The sequence below is a fragment of the Lactuca saligna genome, chromosome 5, assembly GCF_052625555.1.
Source record: "Lactuca saligna cultivar CGN05327 chromosome 5, ASM5262555v1, whole genome shotgun sequence".
NCBI classification, from domain to species: Eukaryota; Viridiplantae; Streptophyta; class Magnoliopsida; order Asterales; family Asteraceae; genus Lactuca; species Lactuca saligna.
Genome location: NC_136421.1, coordinates 255842094 through 255864368, shown reverse-complemented (window position 1 = coordinate 255864368; position 22275 = coordinate 255842094). Strand labels below are relative to the sequence as shown.

The 22275-nt window shown below is 32.2% G+C and overlaps 1 protein-coding gene across 3 annotated transcripts; it reads right to left on the bottom strand.

The window, feature by feature from the left end:
* Positions 1-10429: 10429 nt before the first annotated feature.
* On the bottom strand, positions 10430-20478 carry LOC145047437 (zein-binding protein (Protein of unknown function, DUF593)). 3 transcript variants are annotated; one of them, XM_078995706.1, is made up of 2 exons: positions 19428-20478; positions 10430-11217 (listed from the first exon to the last, which is right to left on the bottom strand). In XM_078995706.1, exon 1 carries the CDS (start codon positions 20226-20228, stop codon positions 19431-19433), a length of 798 nt encoding a protein of 265 aa, XP_078851832.1. In that variant the 5' UTR covers positions 20229-20478; the 3' UTR covers positions 10430-11217; positions 19428-19430. The 3 variants fall into 3 exon arrangements, with proteins under 3 accessions (XP_078851832.1, XP_078851833.1, XP_078851831.1); XM_078995707.1 differs by lacking the exon at positions 10430-11217 and adding an exon at positions 12761-13005; XM_078995705.1 differs by lacking the exon at positions 10430-11217 and adding an exon at positions 13012-13434.
* Positions 20479-22275: the final 1797 nt, after the last annotated feature.

Sequence of the window (22275 nt, the reverse complement as noted above, 5' to 3'; positions counted from 1 at the left end):
GTTGGACGATTATAGAGGAACTCTACGGGTCATTCTAGGGTTCATTAATGCATCATATAGGAATATTTCTATTCACACTTAACTAAGAAAATATTGCATTTTCTGGAAATCAAACTATATCGATTTTACAAGGAAAACGGTTTCTACTTCAAACAAAACTCTTATGAACTCACCAACTTAATTGTTGACACTTTTTAAAACTACTTGTATTCTCAGGAAATCAGTGAAACAGGAAAACTTCATCGCTTTGAGGATGGGACGTTAAACCATCATCAATTTATTTTGTCATCTTAATGTAATTGTTTTTGAAACATGTAAACATATACTTTGGTGTAACTTTTGCAATTATATATATGGTGGTTGTTTTTACTTTGAGCACTATTATACACGTTGTTGTGATACTGTACATGAAGTCCTCCACCCCCAGACGTTTCCGCCATCCTTGGTTTGGGGGTGTGACAGATTGGTATCAGAGAATTGTTTATAGTGAGCTAAGTATATCGAACCACATAAGATATACAAACTATAAATGCATTGGGACTAAGGTCTCTGATTTTAAGATTTCAAAACCACTATACCTTTAGGAATAAATAACTTTTGTTAAAAGTATACATGCATGCATACATACTAAGGTCAACATCATTTTAGGACAAAACAAAAGTAATGATTGTTGGATATCACAGGTAAGCCTGGGGATGTATGGTCAGTCTTGGGAGTGGCATAGCCTGATCAACTATGCTGGTCCGAGGAGTGATTAGCATATGCCCAAGAATGGTTGTGATGTGGCAACAAGTCTAAAAACTTACCAACACTACCACAATGAAATACCATAGGGGTATTTTGGCATAATTAAAATTACATGTGTGAGAACTAAATAGATCTTTATCAATAGGTCAATAGTTGCTTAGTGGATACATTAAAATTTTATGCATCTAGGACGTCATAGACTTAGAATCTGTGGATCTTTGCTCTACTTCCTATTCTCGTTGGATTGGGGATTTAGAGTTAGGGTCGTTTATTCGAAGGTCTATCCTGTCCCGAATACATATAACTAGTATGCACTAAACAATTTGTTGAAGTACCTGATAAAGATCATTGTATAATTAGCTAATTAGTACGTTTGCTTAGTTATTTATTATATCCCCATTTCTCGCGAAGATATCATGGCTGGATTCCATCCACACGACGACCCGTACTACCCTAACCACGACAATACCAAATGGCTCAAAGAGGAGCCAGAGAATGATTACCCAACCCCTGTAGATGGTCACCAAGCTGAAGGCTATGCTGATGGTTCTGACTCCGACCCTGAAGTGGAGAACTTAACCCCAATGACTCTTGTTCCGAATCCCAACCCTCTACCGGCTTTTCAAGGCCCGACGCCTCCTTGGGTAGAGTGCTTGGAAACCTGGAGCGAAGAACAAGACCAACATATGTCGTTTAATAGAGAACGAAGTTTCTACAACATAAACGAAGGAAGCTCAGCAGATAGAATTTTTTTTTTCCAATCCTGGTCCATAGAGTTGCCCGAAACGAGATTCAGAGTAGAACAACTCTCCATAGTATCGCAGAGGTTGATGCAAATACAAGAATACATACGATCCGCACCAATCGCCTTGAGCACACTCGTGAAAAATCTAAGAGAGACCATAAAACCCACTAACTCGTGAAGTTCATTCATATGGACTTCCTTTATGAATTATATATAAGGAATTCTTAAATCGAAGAATAATGCAGGAAAAATCTAATTCTATAACAACTGACTTGTCTTTACTAGTAGAAACTTACCATCTGATCATTTTTCTTTTTGCAAACTCGTGACAGAACGATGCCACCAAGGAAAAGACCCAGACCTTCGGGCAGCACAGCGCCACCACCTCCGACGCCACCTCCCCAGTTTGATCCCGAAATGTTCCAAGCTGTAGTAATAGCAGCCGTGGTAGCTGCAATGTCACAAATTGGCACAAATAGCACTGGTGGTGCTGGATCTGGAGCCACAAACCCTAACCACGGGGATAGTGCAGGACGCACAAGGGAATGCACTTACAAGGACTTCACAAATGGCAAACCCGATTCCTTCGATGGAAGTGGGGGTGTCCTCGCACTAATTCAATGGTTCGAGAGGACCGAAGCAATCTTTGAGATTTGTGCTTGCCCCGAAGCGAGCAAAGTCAAGTACGCGACATTCACCTTCATCGGAAGAGCTCTCACTTGGTGGAACGACAAAGTTAAATCGCTTACGCTTGCAGTGGCTAACTCGTTAAGTTGGGAGGACTTGAAGAAGATGATGCTGAAGGAATATTGCCCAAGAGGTGAAGTGCAAAAGCTGGAGCAAGAACTATGGAATCTCAGAATGGCAGGCTCCGACCTTACAACTTACACCAACCGATTTTGTGATCTAGCACTCCTTTGTCCCGCTATGGTCACCCCGGAAGACAAAAAGTTGGAGCGTTACCTCTGGGGATTGTCCCCCGAAATTCAAGATAGCGTGCTGGCCTCAAGACCAACTACCTTCGACAGCGCCAAGGAGTTAGCACAACAACTCATTGACCATCATGCCCACCATGACACTATGACAACCACCCTTACCCAAGCAAGAGGAGGGAACAACGAAAGAAAGTTTTGGGACAACAAGAAGGACCAATCAGCCCAAGGCCTCGCTAAGAAGCAACAGATCCTTGCTGTTCATGCTGACACAACCCTCACCACGCCAACTCCCATGAAACCATACGCTGGAACACTTCCAAAATGCAACAAGTGTAACTTCCATCACACTGGGGCTTGCCGAAAGATGCATTGCAAAAACTGCAACAGAGAGGGGCACACTGCTCGTTTCTGTAAGGCACCAGCACGACCCATCAACCAGGTACTTGGCTCTGGAGTAAGCCCAACCTGTTACGAGTGTGGAGAAACGGGACACTTTAAAAGGGAATGCCCAAGGACAAGAGATGCCGGTGGTGGTGGGAGGGTGCTTGCAATCACCGAGGGAGAAACCACTCCGGAACTGCCCGCAAATATCAGTACGTGTTTCTAACATCGACATTTAAATCCTGAATTTCTTTATATGCTAAATCTAGCATCGATTAAAGCATGCATAGTAGTAATCAAATTCTTGTACTACGAAAAGTTATCCCCATCTTTCCCCTAAATCCCTGGATCCCCATTCGAAGTGCAAATTTCGGGACGAAATTCCCTTTAACGGGGGGATGATGTGACAACCGTCAAATTCTGGTCAATTCAAAGTTAAATAAAGTCGACAAGTCAAACCGGTCAGCTCAACTAACCCTTGTGTACTTGGACTTACGTTCAGTATTTACTAAACAACTCGCTATTCTGATAAGAAAACATAAATCGAAAAGTACGTACAACTAGATCTCTTTAACCTAAAAACTGTAGTACGTGGCGAGCCAAACCGATAAAACAATGATGCATACTCATCGGGAGTGTGTAAGATCCTTAAACAAGGCTTAACAGGGTTTACGAACCATGCATTGCGATGCCGGACACTCACAACTGTCCCACATGGAACCTCTCTCAATCGTTTTTACTCTATCTCTCTCTATGTCAACCCTCTCCCAAATCTCTCCAAGTATGCGAAATCTCTCTCAAATATCTCTTTGTATGAGAAATCTCTCCAAGAATGTCCAATCTCTTCCAAATCTCTCCAAGTATGTGAAATCTCTCCCAAATATCTCTCTGTATGAGAAATCTCTCCAAGAATGTCAAATCTCTCCCAAATCTCTCCAAGTATGTGAAAACTCTCGCAAATATCTCTGTGTATGAGAAATCTCTCCAAGAATGTCAAATCTCTCCCAAATCTCTCCAAGTGTGAGAAATCTCTCCCAAATCTCTCTCAAAAGTTTCCCTTAACTTTTTGGAATCATTCGGGTCATTCCGACCCTTAACCGGGTCAAAAACGGCTCAAAACGGGGCGAAAACGAGAAAAATAGGCTTTAGGAACCGAAACCAAGATGAGAGGCTTCTTAGGCGAGGACCGAGCCTCTGGTGGCTAAAGCACTCGAGGACCGAGCCTCTGGTGGCTAAAGCACGCGAGGACCAAGCCTCTGGTGGCTAATGCACGCGAGGACCGAGCCTCGGTCTCTGTCGCTACCCCGCCTTTCTGTCTCGCTCGGTCTCTGTCTCTCTCTGTTCCCTTCTCTCGCTCGGTCTCTGTTCCCTTCTCTCGCTCTGTCTCGCGCCCCTCTGTTCTCCCTCTCCCTCTCGGTTCCTTCCTTTCTCCCTTCTTCCTTCTCGGCTCTGCCTCCCTCTCTCTCTCGGTTCAGCACCAGAAGGCCGAGCCTCGGCCAGAATTCGCATATTTGTCACTTTTAGCCCATTTTTGATATTTTTAACATTTTAAGCCCGTTTTTCGTGATTTTAAAGCGGGATTTTCTCCAGAAATTATATTTTAACATAATAAACCCTAAATATTCATAATTTAAACATATTTGGATGAAAATCATTATTTAAATAATAAAAATCAAATGGGTGAATTATTAAAGGTGGAGTGTTGACTTTGCCTTATCCAATGTCACAAGCAACCACCCCACACCCACTCTTTGACTAACCACACCTCCCCACCTTACCTAGGTCACATCAATGTCATTTCCACTCAATTTACACTCATTCCCACGTTTTTAGAGCTGGAACAAACATCCTCTCTCCTCATTTTCTCTCATTTGCCCTCATTTCACTAAGTATCAAACACCACTTTCTCTCAAACTTTTCCCACTCCAAACTCGAGATTCAAGGCTGATCTTCACGTGTTCTTCCACTCTTAGTAAGTATAATTCATCCTCCTTATGATTATTTCACTTCATTCTACTCAAATCATGAATATCTTACACAAACTCCATCATATTAGCGTTAGAGTTTCGAATCTTCAAGTGATTCTTCAAGTGTTCTTGGGTTGAACACTTCTCTTCTTCAACACTTACCTACTGAAATCACTCAAGGTGAGTTCATACCCCTACATTTTCATGTTTTCTCAAGTTTTCAGGGGGGGGGGGGGGGGGGGGAATACAAGTTAAAACATCAAGAACATAACTAAATATTTTTAACAGTCTTCATCAGAAAAGTTCAACTCCATTCACGGACTGTTTTGGGCATCTTAAACATTTTTGTTTTCAAAACTGTACAAGGTGCAAATAGTTCAAGTTTGTATCTTTAAAATGACTACTTGCACATCTCCATACGATTTTTCTACAATTTATGGTGATTTTTACAAAACTGACTATCATTTCAAACAACAATCCGGACCAGTCTGTGATTATGGAATTTTTCACCCAAGTTGGAGGTCATTAAAAATCGTGATAAAAATTATGAGTAAACTAGACACATTTTGCGAACTCTCAGAATTTACGGATCTAGTTTTCGACTTCGTATGATTTTTCTATGATTTTTCCAATACAGGGCAGAATTGCTAAATTTAGCCAACAACATGTAAATATCATAACACTTTGTATTATGTTGAGCAAAGTGTATAATCATAAGTTCTAATATTTGAATGTGTTTCCTTGCTAGTTTATCATTATGAACTGAAACTAAGTCATTCATATTAAATATTATTCATTCATTTAGAACACGTATTATGTAACTATAAAAGTATAGTTTGATAAATTCACAACACTAGTACATTTCCATAAAAGAATTCATACATATTATACACATTTTAGATAAACTATAATAGGTATAGTTTATGATACATCACTCAACACACTTATACAAAAGGGGTACAAATACAAAGTGCCGGGTCTCTATACAAAAAGGGGTACAAATACAAAGTGTCGGGTCTCTATACAAAAAGGGGTACAAATACAAAGTGCCGGGTGTCTATACAAAAAGGGGTACAAATACAAAGTGTCGGGTCTCTATACAAAAAGGGGTACAAATACAAAGTGCCGGGTCTCTATACAAAAAGGGGTACAAATACAAAGTACCGGGTCTCTATACAAAGTTATTATGATATTAAAACTATATTGCATCTAGAACTGTTAGACTTCAACTATAATCGCTGAGCGTACATGTTTGAGTCCTATAAGAATTTTGTCTCGATTGGCCTAGAATTAGTGATGCCTGCCTCATCTCCTGTTCCTTGTTTGGTTGTGGACCTAGGGCAGACCCACTATATTCAACGTTTTATCTAATTTAAACCTTATATAACTTATATACGTTGGACGATTATAGAGGAACTCTACGGGTCATTCTAGGGTTCATTAATGCATCATATAGGAATATTTCTATTCACACTTAACTAAGAAAATATTGCATTTTCTGGAAATCAAACTATATCGATTTTACAAGGAAAACGGTTTCTACTTCAAACAAAACTCTTATGAACTCACCAACTTAATTGTTGACACTTTTTAAAACTACTTGTATTCTCAGGAAATCAGTGAAACAGGAAAACTTCATCGCTTTGAGGATGGGACGTTAAACCATCATCAATTTATTTTGTCATCTTAATGTAATTGTTTTTGAAACATGTAAACATATACTTTGGTGTAACTTTTGCAATTATATATATGGTGGTTGTTTTTACTTTGAGCACTATTATACACGTTGTTGTGATACTGTACATGAAGTCCTCCACCCCCAGACGTTTCCGCCATCCTTGGTTTGGGGGTGTGACATAAGTGATAATAACAATTATTTTTATTTTTTGGTACACTAACCGACTTGTATAAAAATTATTTTCCGCAAAACCCTCCGAATACCGGTACAACAAAGAAGTATTATATATATATATATATATATATATATATATATATATATATATATATATATATATATATATATATATATATATATATATATATATATATATATATTAAAGTGAAGTAATAAGGGCTGAAAGTAATTTTTCAAAATAGAAAATGATATAAATTGAAATGGGTAAAGATGTAAAAGTTATTTAATATATTGATAAAATATTGTTTCCATCGGTAAATAAAAATAAAAATGTAACAATATATCTTGATATGTAATTATTACCTCTTAGTCATATCAATTAGGGTTATTTAACCCATGTAAAGATGGTATTGACTTTTTAAAGTGGTTTTTATCTTTAAAATCGTGTGTGTTTAACACCCATCTTATCAACCTTTGATGCAGTTCATCTCACATTATCATCCTATTGACCCGGCTTATTAATTTTCCACGTATCTTGGAAAATCCCTTTTTTTAGTTAACGTGAGCAATTCCCAGTTCATTTGAAGTGGGAGACTCCTTCAGAAACTAAAAGCCTCGAACTAACAATTTTTCTTTCTCTACAAGAAAAATGAAGGCGACTTGCACCATTTACTCATTAACGTCGCCATGCCAAACTGCCACTACTCTTCTTCTCAACCACCATTCTCAAATTAACACTTGACCCACCATCATTTATGTTCCATGTACAATATTAACACTTCTTCTTTGCTCCATGATCGATGGTGGTGACTTCTCACCACCATCGAAGGTCACCACCACCAGCGCACCACCCACCAAACCGGCCAAAGTTTCGGAACAACTTAAGATGTTATAGTTATTTGGAGTTTGTCTTACGAGTGATTAATTGAAATTTGCAAGGAAGTAACATACAAATGGATTTATCACTGTTTGAAGATTGTAAGAACTAAATAATTATCAATATGTTGTAATTTGGTTAACACGTAATGGTTTGATCTTATAGCTGCTATGAAACTATTCAACGAACTGAATTAATCATTGCTAGAAAACTATTTTTCATCGCTGCTTTGCGCGGGTAAATGACTATAGGTGATCTTTGATAATTTCTAAATCAATCCAAAAGTAAACCAAACACATACAACAAATGTAAAACCGATTAATATATAAAAACACACATACAACAAATGCAAAATCGATAAATATATTAATCGAAAAGCAAAGTGACCACTAATTTTTTTTTGCTCGCCACATGTTTTTTTCTAGAAGGACAAAAGAGATTATTGTTAGAACAATTGTAGAAAGAATCTACTCAAAAGCTACAAAATCAACAAAGAGATAGAATAGCATGTTAAAACCAACCTACCCAATTAATATTCAACACATTTTATTAAAAATATCCACCTCATGTTTTTTGGAATGTGAAATGTCTTCGAAAAAAAAAACTATTCACCGATGACACTTTTCCTGGTATCATACCAGATGAAAATGTAGTTGTATATTATCTGTTTTTGGTATAACGAATTTAATGTAAGAAAATACATACTGAACAAACACAAAGACAATCAATAGACTTAGAACGCATGTCCAATAAAACGCGAAAGTTCAAAATTTTCCATATTCGATTGACCAATGTGGTAACTGTTTTTTGGAATATGTTCTCTAATAACAAGCTAATCTTTTGCCGCCGCTTTGCGCGGGCCAACTGCTAGTATGTATATATATATATATATATATATATATATATATATATATATATATATATATATATATAGTAACAATTTAGAATTTAATATAAATGTAATTGTTCTTTCCAATCAAGAAGAAAATGCATTACTATTTGTTATGTATAAATCTCAAAAAGATATCAGTAGTTTTGATAGATAGTCATAAAGAAATGCCAAATGTTAATGCTGAATATGGGCTGTTACCACAATTTTTGGTAAAAATTACTATTTCAAAAATTAAACTGTGAATTATTAAAACGACTGAATTTATTTTCTATGTAATACAAGTAGCATTGATGGCAAATTTTATGATGGAAAGAGGGTTCAAAAAAGCACTTCATTTTCTTATTAAAGAAATTTCAGTATTTAAAAACAATTGGTGGTTAAAAAACAATCTTGAGGAAAATGCAGTGGCGTTAATAAGACATATGAAATTTTTTCAAGGACAAGCTCAGAGCAAATGAGATTGTGACATTGAGAAGGATCAAAAGGAACAAAAAGAACAATTAACTAAACTAAGATTAAAGTATCTCACAAAACTGCTACCGAATGACACCAACTTAAATAGGAAAAAATAGTTTATGAATGAATACAATTTGATAAAAAAACAAAAGAAGAGAAAAAATATTGGTGAAGAATGCAATGCGAAAGTATAATGAAAGATTTAAGCTCATGGAAGATATTTAGAAATTTCAAAAAAAAAAAAGGAACAAACAAGATAACAATGATTTATGTAGCTTTTATTTTGAGAACAATTTGATTTTTTTTTGTTGGACAAAAATGCTACATTTTATTTTATTATGGGTACTGATGATCTACTGTTTAGATATATGAGAATTTCAACATTATATTACTATGAATGTTAAAAACTTATAATGTAATATCATTGTTTTATATAAAAAATTAAACTGTGTATAAACGAATGTACAATCCATCTTTTACTATCATTGATTGTGTTTTTTGGATCATAGATCGTGTGCATCATAAATATTATGTTTTTTTGGATCGTGTAACATCCCCCTCTGGCACGTATCACAATATTGTCCGCTTTGGGCCACTCAGCACGAGGACTTCCCAGGGGGTCACCCATTCCGGTACTACTCCCGCCCGAGCACGCTTAACTGCAGAGTTCTTATGGGATCTGCTGCCCTCACGGCTTTAAAACGCGTTGTGATAAGGAAGGTATCCACACCCCTTATAAGTAGATGTTTCGTTCTCCTTCCAAGCCGATGGGGGTGAAGGTGGCAATGATTTGAACAACACTAAAACGAACAAATTAATATATATATATATATATATATATATATATATATATATATATATATATATATATATATATATATATATATTAATTTGTTGTTTGAGATATAAATGTTGCCGAGCTTTTCAAGATATTTTGCAATTTACATGCGTACACGACAAAAAAGGGTTAATGGGTCATATGCATGAATATTTTAGATAATGATAACTCAATTAATACTCGCACCATATTCACGTCAGATATCATAAATCATAATTTGAACATGTATTTAGAACCATGCTCAAGAGGCTTTAAGTCATATATATTCACGATCTACAATGTGAACATTCGTGACTTAAGCCATGACTAAATTTTTAATAATATTGCGAACATGATATAACGCAATGAATGTGTTTTAAAACTAAAAATGATTGAAAACTCTTTGTTACTAATTAGGTTAATATGATGAAACTTACGGTTTATTTTATTAATGTTTCATACCATACACCATTAATATTCAATTATATATCAGATATCATTTTGTCATTTTAGATTTTTCATCTACCTTATCAATTAGTTTTAACCACACATTATTACTTTATCAACTGTCAACTAGTTTCTAAAAAAAAAAAATTAGTTTTTTAGCTAGAAGCTTGTTATTCAGATACATCATTTCTTACATAATTTTTTTTGGAACAACTTCATCATTTCTTTATTTTATCCTTTTAAAAACCCAACCCTAAGCCACCCCTACTTCACTTGCAACACCCACCACCACCACCACTGTCCTCCTACCACCTATTTTGAACTTTTTCAATATAATTTAGAATCCTTTTAAAATATGTAAAACAAACAAAAGAAAGATACAAATTTCATGTAAAAGTTGGTCGCTTTTGCAAAGCCACCAAAGGTAACAATCACTAACAAACGATAACAATTCTTCAACTTGGATGGAGACCGATTTGTGTTTTTCAAGCATGAGGATTCATGGATTGATCATGAAACATCGATTGATGTTCCCATCACACACACACACATGGGTGAAATGCACACAACGATAGACTAAAAACCTGGAAATCTTTAAACAAAAAACCAAAAACTAAACAAAGATTGAATTTTCAAACCATCATGAGACCCACAAACCGAAGCTCAAAAGCCTTTGAACTATGTTGAAGCTCAAAGATATATTAGGAAGATGATCCTAACAATAGACACATGCACCAAATATAGTAGAGTGACAATTCATAATTCCACACTATTTTCTTATTCCATACAGGTTTTACGATGATAAGAGGGCAATGGTTAGAGGTTTTGAGTGGATAAAAGCGAAATGAATGAAGAGGGTAGTAATGTGATGGTGAAAGTGTGTGCTAGTGAAGAGACGAGAGAAACAAGTGAAAAAGAATGACGAGGGAGAGCACACTGCTGATGTCGATGATGAGGTTGAGAGAAAGAGGAAACATAGTTGGTCAAAATGACCAACCATGTAAGTTTTTGAAACCACAAGGACTAGAGGCGTGACTTTTTATAGTTGTCCTTTAAGAGAGAATTTTTGAAAACCACATGCACCGTCTAATACCCACCCTGCAATTTGAGTCCACAAGTTCAAACATTAAACGAAAAAAACATAACCACAAGTTCTAAATCAATCATAATACATAAAAAAAAGAAACATAAATACAATACCAAAACAAAATATAATTCACGATGAATCCAAACAAATCATGATCAAAATCACGTATATTAAAACATGGAGTGTTATATGCATCAAGTTCATGACCACTTAGAATATGACATTCACAATCTTCATTCTCATTATATATATATATATATATATATATATATATATATATATATATATATATATATATATATATATATATATATTACACTTTCTTTTTCTACATTATCAAATAAGAATTTTTAATGTCATTAATAGACTAATAATAAGCTAAAATTGCAATATTAAATTAATCCATTTATAAATAAAAAACATAACATTGCGTTTGACAAATTTAAATTAAATGACAATTTTAATAGAGAAATATTTTATTAAAATATATTGTATCTATTTTGTAAATGCAAATTGTATTGAAAAATAAAAGATCATTTAGACTTTGATGTTCCAACCTCTTCCACCTTTTAGCATGAATCCTTTCAAAGACACTCCAAATAGGCTCACAATTGGAAGATGATGTGGTTTGCCTTAATATTCTAATAACAAACTTTTGTAATATCGGAATATCTCCGCTAAGTAACTTACATCATTCATCTAAAAAAAGAAATTGCTAGAAAAACATATATTTAATGATAATATATTTAATAATAACATATAAAATTTAAATCGGACATAGACGTGTAATAGTACAATAAGCAACATCACTTGATTGACCAAAAGTACCTCCACTCACGAAACTTGACTAAAGATATTTTAAGATCTACAACTTCCTTACCTAGATACTTCTTCTTAACCATAAAGAAAACCTTAAAAAACCTCTTTCCTATAACGAAGCTTGTCATGATCATACTAAAAAGATTGATTTAACCAATAAGCTGCGCACAATGAATACTTTTACACATCCTATCCAAATGACGATCGATTATTTTAGTATAAGGCTTGTATAATTCTTTCTTTTTCTCAAACAATTTCATACCCTATTTCCTGCTTGTTGCATTCCCTTGTTAACATAACCTGATGTAGGTTTTTCATTTAAATCACACAAATGCAAGCATTAACAAAGGAGTCACCACTTTCACTATAATCAAACAAATCTCCCAAAAAGTATTTTTTTTTTAAAACATTTTGTTTACATTCATCAAAAATTTCCACTTTAAACATCTTCTTAAACTCATTAGATATGACCATAGCTTGTAAATTAACTTTATTGTCATACAAACTTCTCAATGCAATGGACGTGGTACCAAAATAAGTAGCACATGGACGAATGATTTTTGTCCAACCATGTCTTTTCCTAACCAATTCATGGGCCACTTGATTATAAATAAAAAAGCAAGCCTTTGAGACCAAACTTTTCATGCTATAAAATTTCGAAACATCCTTTAATACAAGATCAAGACAATGTGATAGAAATATATGTTTTACATAACACATTACCAACAACTTTGTAGTTAACAATTTGAACAACATTTTACGAATTACAAATTTGAAGCATTGCTCTTTATATCTGATACATCAAGATATTTAAGAAACGAATCCCTTTGGGACAATAAACCAATAATTTAATCAAATGGCGTTGCCCAAAATCTCCTTCCACCTATCACTTATATCGTGCAACCACTTTCAATCCATTGGCTACTATACAAATCAGTAATAGTAAAACTGACTTCTTAGCATCTGTTAACAAATTGACCCTAAAAGAATGATCATTAGGTGCTTTGTAACCATAACCAAATCCTACTATTTTATCCACCATATGTTTAAAATAAAAGCAATTACAAGCATTCATAGGCACACATGTATCATAAAACCATTAAATAATAGTTAAATCTACATCATGTAATTTTTCCTTACTTTGCATTATAGATTTAATTGTAAGTTTAACAAGAAGAAAGGATGCAAATTTGATGTAGTTTTCCTTTTTAAACAGATTGTTCTTTGACATTTCATAGTTATGTTTCCTCCGACTCTTCATCGTCATCCAAAATATTAAAAACTATTTATACCACCACCATTAGCTTTATTTTTTTTCCTTGTAGGCCATTTAAAAAAAATACCTTACATAGTCAAATGAAGAACGAAGACGGATAAATCGTGAGCATAAGCAACTGAATCATATTCTCCTGTTTAATCAAATGTAAGAATGAATATGGATAAATCATCAGCATATGCAACTCTACCTGTTGATAATAAGGGAAAAAAGACACGTGTAGTTTTTGGCAAAAGGTTATTCATTATGGTAGAATAAATAGAGTTAAGAAGCATCTTGCAAGTGTTGGTGGTGAGATTAGATCATGTAAAATAGTAACTCCGGAAGTCCGTTTACTATGCAATGTATTTTGATACAAACACTCCAAAAGGAAAAAAAAAAAAAAAAAGATAAAGCCAATGGTGGTGACACAAATAGTGTTAATATCTTAGATGACGATGGAGAGTTGGAGGAAACATTCCTCATAATTGCAAAATGTTGAAGAACGGTTTGTTAAAAAAAAAGGAAAAACGAAAGCTACATCACGTTTGCATCCTTTCTTCACAAAGGGTATAAATTAGGGGTGTTCGCGGTGCAATTTGGTACGGTTTACTGTCAAAACCACAGAGTGCGCTGCATATGCGGTTCGAGATTTTTTGAAACCACGAACCGCACCGTGAAAGTGTAAACGGCGGTTTGTGGTGCGGTTTGTTGTGGGCTGTTTTGCGGTTTTGGTGCGGTTTGTGTAGTTTAATTAGTTGTTAAACTTTGAAATTATTTTCAATCATTTGATCTAAATTAAAATTTTATATTTTATTAAAGACATACTATATTGTAATATTTTTTAACATATATCTATGGTCATTGCTTAATGCTGCCAAATCTTTATATATCTTCTTCAACATATTATATCAAAATATATTACAACTAATATATATATTTTCATGAGGTGAAGTTAAAATATAATTTCTTTGTAAAAGCTAATGTAATATATATTTGATCTAAATTAAAATTTTATATTTTATTAAAGACATACTATATTGTAATATTTTTTAACATATATCTATGGTCATTGCTTAATGCTGCCAAATCTTTATATATCTTCTTCAACATATTATATCAAAATATATTACAACTAATATATATATTTTCATGAGGTGAAGTTAAAATATAATTTCTTTGTAAAAGCTAATGTAATATATATATATATATATATATATATATATATATATATATATATATATATATATATATATATATATATATATATATATATATATATATATATGCGGTGCGGTTTGAACCGTAGTTTTGAAACTAAAAACCGCAAATCGCACCATATAGTGCGGTTTATCAAAATTATGAACCGTAAACCGCACCACAAAAGATCTAAACCGCATTATGCGGTGCGGTTTGGTGCGGTGTGGGCGGTTTATACGATTTGTGCGGTTTTATGCACACCCCTAGTATAAATGATCATTCTCAACCCACAATTAAATTTGCCATGGAAAGTAAGGAAAAATTACATGATGTGGATTTAATTATTGCTATGTGGTTCAACGAGACATGTGTACCTATTAATGATTATAACTCTCCTTATTTTCAATATATAAAAGATAAAATAGCAAGATTTTGTTATGGTTACAAAGCACCTAATTATAATGCTTTGAGGGTCAATTTGTTGTCAAGATGCTAAGTAGCCACTTTCACTATTATTGATTCATATAGAAGTCAATTGATTGAAAATGGTTGCACGATTATGACTGATTGGTAAGGGATATTAAGCAATGGCATTTGATTAATTTATTGGTTGATTGTCCAAATATGCTGATGTATCAAATATAGAGAGCAATGTTTCATATTTGTGTAATTTATTTGTCAAGATTGTTAAAATGGTAGAAACAAAGAATATTGTTCAAATTGTTACTAAAAATACAAGCTTGCTAGTAATTTATTATGTAAAAGATATAGTTTTATTTCTTGGCCTCAATGTGCAACACATTTCTTAATTTTATATTAAATGATGTTTAAGAATTGGAGAATGTGAAAAATCTGGTCACTCTTGCATTGTATTGTTTTAATTTATAATCATAATTAATCCTTGAATTGGTAAAAGAAAAGATGATTGGAAAAAAATCATCCATCTATATGCTACTCGTTTTGGTACAACGGTCACTGCATTGAAAAGTTTGTATGACCATAATTTACAAGCTATGGTGATGTCTAACAAGTTTACGAAGATGTTGAAAGTGAAAAATTCATTTGGATATAAACATATGCTTTTGAACGGAACTTTTTGGAGGAATTTTTTGATTAGAATGAAAGTGATGACTTATTTGTTAAAGCTTTCGCGTTTGTGCTATTCAAATGAAAATTTTGCACTGGGTTATATTTATAGGAGAATGCATTAGGCAAGGAAAGGAGTTATGGAATTGTTTAAGAAAATTAAAGAGTTATACAAGCATTATATGGAGATAATTGATCATCATTGGAATAAGATGTTGTGTAAAAGTATTCATTGTGCAACTTATTGGTTAATTTGAATTTTTTAGATCATGAGAAGCTTTGTAGAGAGAGGCGTTTCAAGGTGTTCTTGATCTGGTTGAAATTTTTTTATTCGGGTAGGGAAGTTTTAGACCTTACAATGTCTTTAGGCAAGTTTCGTGACATTGAAGGTACTTTTGGTAGCTTTAGCTATGTTGCTTCTTGTACTCATCCAAATATAATTAGGGGTGTTCATAACGGATATCCGAAAATCCGGATATCCGAATTTCGGATAGTTGATTTTTGGTATCCGATTTCGTATCGAAATTTCGGATATTCGTAATTTCGGATACGAAATCGGATATCCGAAAATTTGAAAAACATATGAATCTTTTAAGTTAAAAATACATATTTTTAAATTAGAAAGACATATGAAGTAATATATGTATTTAATTAAGTGTATTATCAACATGTTTTAGTTACTAAAATTCATATCATAAGACATATGCGACTAAAATAACAAATAATGTATAAAATAAAATCAAAATTTTCGGATATTGGATATCCGAATTATCCGAAAAATCTGAAAAACACTATCCAATTCCGATTCCGAAAAATTGGATATCCGAAATTTTGGATATCCGATTTTTCGGATAATTCGGATTCGGAGTTTCGGAATTTCGGATACGGATATTTTTGAACACCCCTAAATATAATCTGAATTTTAAATGTTACTTTAAATATACTATTATGAAATATATGTTTTGCTAATCATTTCTTTTTTAAGATGAGTGATGAAAGTTATTTGATGGAGATACTCTGATGTTGCAAAAGTCAGACCACATCTTCTTCGGGTTGTAAGCTTAATTGGAGTGCCTTTCACATGAAAGTGATATTCATTATAATTTGCGTTTACAGAATATATACAATATATTTAATAAAATATTTATACAATTAGCAATGGCAATATATTTAATAAAATATTTATTCAATTAGACTCAAGATTTATAAAAGGTCTTATGATTCAATTGACTATGACTGTATTAATAAGATTAACTTTTGGGTGGTTGAAGAAGAGTCGAAAAGAGAACTTAAGTATGAGGATTTACAAAATATGCTTGACAAACATGAGCAAAAATCGGCTTCTCAAATGTAATGTTACATTTTTCATTTCTACATAAATTAATTTAGTGTTGCAATTTTAGTTTACTATTAGCATATTAATGACATAAAAAAAATTCATTTTGATACTTTAGAAAAAGAAAATGTTCATGTTAATGTTGATAAGGATGAAGATGATAATGGATTTCGTGTTATAAGCAATCGTGAGCCTGATGCATATAACACTCAAGTGTCTCAATATTTGTGATATGATTTGATTGTGATTTCTTTGGATTCATCGCAAATTATATTTTGTTTTGGTATTGTAATTATGTTTCGCTTTTGATACATTGAGATTCATCTGAAACTTGGGGTTATTATTATTATTATTATTATTTTTAACGTTTGAACTTGTGGATATCAATTTCCATGTTTTTATATATGTATGTATTAATGTATGTTTATGGGTCAACCTTTTTTTATAATTTTTGTTACGAATTTGCTTCAAACATTTTTACAAATTTGCCCAACTTTTTTTTTTACAAATTTTATTTATGTCTTTTAAAAATTAGTTTTTTTTTTTCCTACAAAACTAGTTTTTTTTAGTTATAAAATTATTGGTTACATTTTCTTTACAAAAGTTTTCATGAATTTGTTTTCAATGTTTCATGTATGGTCTAAATATTTTTTTGTTTTTACAAATTATGTTTTTTCCGAAATTCTTTTTCCAACTTTTTTCAGCTGTTTATTTTATGCATGTAAGTTATAAAAACATATAAATATTCGCTTTAAATTATTTATTTTAGTTAAATTTGTAAAAAAATTAATTTGTAATAAAAAAACAAAAAGTTGTAAAAAGCTAATTTAAAAAGTTGTAAAAGCTATAAAAAATTAATTTGTAAGAAAAAAAGAACTAATTTTTAAAAACATAGAAAAACAAAGTTGTAAAAAGGAGGATGGAGCAAATTTGTAAAAACGCTTAGGTGTTGTTTGTTTTTTCTAAAAAACCACTTCAGAACACTTATTGTTGCGCCGCGCAGCACACGTGCAACACTTGGCCCTTCGCAGCTGTTTGTTTTTCAGAAGACTTCTAACTTAAAAACTGTTGCGCGTGTGTTGCGTGGCACAGCAGTAGACCAACTGCTTCAAACCTCTTCACACATTACTTTAACTTACTGCAGCAGTCTACAGACATTAAAAAACAAAGAAACTTTTTATTAAATGCTGAAGCCGTTTGATCCACCTCTTCTGCTACAGAGGGTTGCGGAAATGGTTCGCAGACTTCAGACATATTCGCTTCGAAAAAACAAACAACACATAATAAAATATAAAACTTAAGCTAAATTTAAAAAAACAAAAAAGTTAGAAAACCTATGTACATGTTGCAGCACATCACGAGAACTAATTTGGGTCATCCTTCATGGTAAGAAAAAAAAATTAAAAAAATAATAAAAAGGGTAGAAAAGTCATTTCATGTCTCTCAAGGGATGAAACGTGCAAATTTAAACTAATGAGTGACAACAACATGTACAACTTTTAACTAATCGAGGGACGGTCGATGGTCTGAGTTAATTTTTGAAAATAAAGACAAAACGTGCATTTTGGCACGAGGGACGATTCGTGTAATTTACCCTAGTATTTTAAATTAAGAATGTTAGTTAGCCATATATCGGCTATGTTTGTCGTACTAGTTAAAAAACTAACTGTTAGCTGAAAAGTTAGTTGTTATATAAAAAACTAATTGATAGCTGCTGAAAAGCTATTTGATAAAAAATGACGTTTGATAAAACTAGCTGATAAACAAGTTAAAATATATAAAACGACATAAAAGGACATTAAAAAAAATATGTTTTGTATAATTAATTAACGGTATATTTGAAATATTTAAAAAAAACTCCTGAAAATCTAATCTAAGTAGCTTTTTAAAAAGCTAGGTTATAAGCTAGTTTTTGGTTTGGTAAACATGACAACTTAAAAAAACTCGAAAAATAAATTAGCTTATCAGCTAGTTGTGACACGCCAAACACAACTATAGTCCTAACACTTTTAAATATAACTATATAACAAAATAAACAAAAAATGTATAGATCTAAACTTGAAGGACCAAAATTGACACATTGGACATCATTATAATATAATTAAATTTGATGTTATACTCTTTTTTTCCCATCAAAACTGTATAAGAAATTAAGAATAGTGTTGAATTAGAGCAAAATGGTATAAAAATAATGTTTAAAAAAAAAGAGAGAGATTTGATGATGTTTTGGAATTGCCCCAGAGCACTGTTATATCAATTTGCATGTTTACTTAAACATATTTCGTTTTGTTTTTCTCAATTTACTTTAATAAATTTAAAGATAAGTAAAGTTTTGCCATGTTTATTAGAATATAATTATTTGATTAGAATAGATGATAATTACATTACATAATTAATATAATAATTAAGAGTTATTAAAGACATGAAATTATGATTTATGAGAGGGTTTTTTTTTTTTTTTTTTAAAAATTTCTGCTATTTTCAAATTACCAACAAAATAGTCAAAGTAACAAACAGAGACGTACCAGTTACCATGGCGACAAACCCAATTCAAGAGAGCTAACGAGCCCTTCATCGAGGTTATCAAGACGACTCAAAGATCCATTAATCCATTCACTTCCATTTTCACCATCGTAATTCTGATACAGCTTCAATCTTTGTTTATACAATCTTAAACGATCTTCCAATATGCTTCTTTCCGATTCATGTTTCATCACAATCCACCTCAACGATTGAATAACTTCTTGATCATGGAGTTGCTTTTCATGACACAATCTTTGATGTTGTTGGGCTTCCATTTCAAGGACGCTTTTCTGATTCTGAAGACGCAAAATCAAAGCCATTGCTTCCTCGGCTGCAGTGGTGGACGCCATTCGCTCTTTCTCGAGTTCTATGTAAGCATCATGCGCTCGCTGCCTCTCTATCTTCACCAATCTTCTCAGAGTCATTACATCGAACACTTGGTCTTCTTCGTCACAATGCTCTTGTTTATCAGCATCTGAACGATCGCTTGCGTTGCTATTTACAGTTTCTTTAACCACCTCCCATTTCTCGATCATTGTCGGGGTCGAAATATTAAAAAAACTCATCAATCCGCATTTACAAATCGACGTCTTCGAATCGGAGTTCCCATGGAAACAATTTCTCAAGCACAACCAGTTTAGAAACCGATTAAAAAACCCAACGTTGAAAATTTTTATACCAAAATAAAGCAAAATTAAGAGACCTAAAAGATCCATGAACTTTTTTAAACATCCCACGATCAAAACCCCAAACCCTAAATCTCTGTCAAAACCCCAAAAGCTAAAAACCGATTCAAGATCCATAGAGAAATATCCCAGATGAAAATTCGAATATATCCCTTGTAGTGTTTCAAAGTATTAGTATTTGCAGGTGTTTAAATGCGTAAATTCTACAAATATAAAGTTCTTCGGTGTTTATACAGCATTTATGATGCAACAAACGAGATATATCATATAAATTCTACAAACATACAAGTTCTTCGGTGTTTATATAGCATTTATGGTGCAACAAACGAGAAATATCATATTTATGATATTTTTGCGTTAACGTATAAAGTTGGAGATTATGCGAAAATTGGGGCAAATGTGTTTGTGTATCTACGTTTTAAAATAATTACTATGAATGTTTCAATAGTCAAAATAAGAAATTTGATAGTTAGTTATAACAATGCGATATATTTTCTTTTACATTATTCAAAAAACTAAATTTAAAGTCATGATTCTTAATTTGATATAGCATCAAAATGTATTCGGTGATATGTTTGAACAATAGCCTTAATTAGGAGATAACATCATAACACACAAAATAAAGTAAAAGTTGATATTATAACCAATAATATATAATAGTATGATTATGGTACATAATAGTATGATTATGGTATGATTATCTTACTTTATTATATAGTAGTTTGATTATGGTATATAAGTATGTGATTCATATGTCATATTATTTTAATGTGTAATATGAAAAATAAATTGTTTTATATCTAGGGATTATAATTGTACTATGTACCATACAAATGATACAATAGACGATCGAAATAAATTGGGACCACTTTGACAAAATCATAACCAAATTAATAAGTGGTTTAAGGTTTTGTCCATCTCATTTGTGTCTTGTAAATGTCATAATTGGGAGGGTTTTGGACCACATCCATTTTTTACATAATCATAAGAGTTTCTATGAAATAATTTACTCATTATTATGTGAAATAATCAATAATGAATATATACTGCAAGAAGGAGCTATTTGTACTAGAATTTGAAATATGTTTGAATAATTGTTTTGGGAGTGTTAGGAAGAACTCAAGCAATTTAGTTTTAGAGGTTATAGATTTTAATTATAAAAGTATTATCAACTTTTTAAATTTTAAAAAATGTCAACATTGCTAACAATATATATATATATATATATATATATATATATATATATATATATATATATATATATATATATATATATATATATATATATATATATATATAGTGGTTCAAATGAGAACACAAAAAGATTAAGAACTCTAAAAACCCTCATTTACAAATATTTATTAACTATCTATTGTAAATACTTATTAAATATGTTACAACCTAATTTTTTTTGTATGAAAAAAGGCAAAATTGTAATTTTTCCAGCCTAATATTTTCATTCAGACATTCATTTATATTCAAACATAAATTTTATATAAAATACATAACTTAATACAATTCATTCATAGTTTTATACACAAAATTCACAACTTAATAAAAATCCATTATACATTGATTCATTTATTAGGAGAAGTCAAACACAAACTCTACCACCACCAACTACCACATGTTGTCATTAACCACTTGTTCCATTGTCGCAGCCGTCCTTCTTCCAAATCAAATCTGTATAGATAAAGTCATGCGTTGGCATCTTAAATTATATATTCACAATTTAATAAACATATTAATTTACTCATTCAAAGTTTAATGCAAAATAATTATAAAAATTAATACATTTTACATACTTATATAACACAAAAAATAAATATATTCACAAAAAAAAATGAATACAACCCTTCATACATAAATAATTCATATTTTATGTGACATCCCCATTTTCACGGCCAGAAAAGACTGATTTTGTTTATGCTTTATAAAAGTCAGAGTACTTCTTTTCATAAAAATGTTGTGGAATTTGTTCCCAGAAAAACACGATAAATACGTTATTAAAACATTTTCGAAGAAATGTATTTTATTCATTTTAAAACATTTGGGATGTCATTGTCAATACAGAAACATAAGCATAAACAGAACTTACATTTATTTACACTAGTGATCTACATCTCTTTAATCTCTCAGGGTAATGTGACTTCATATCAACACC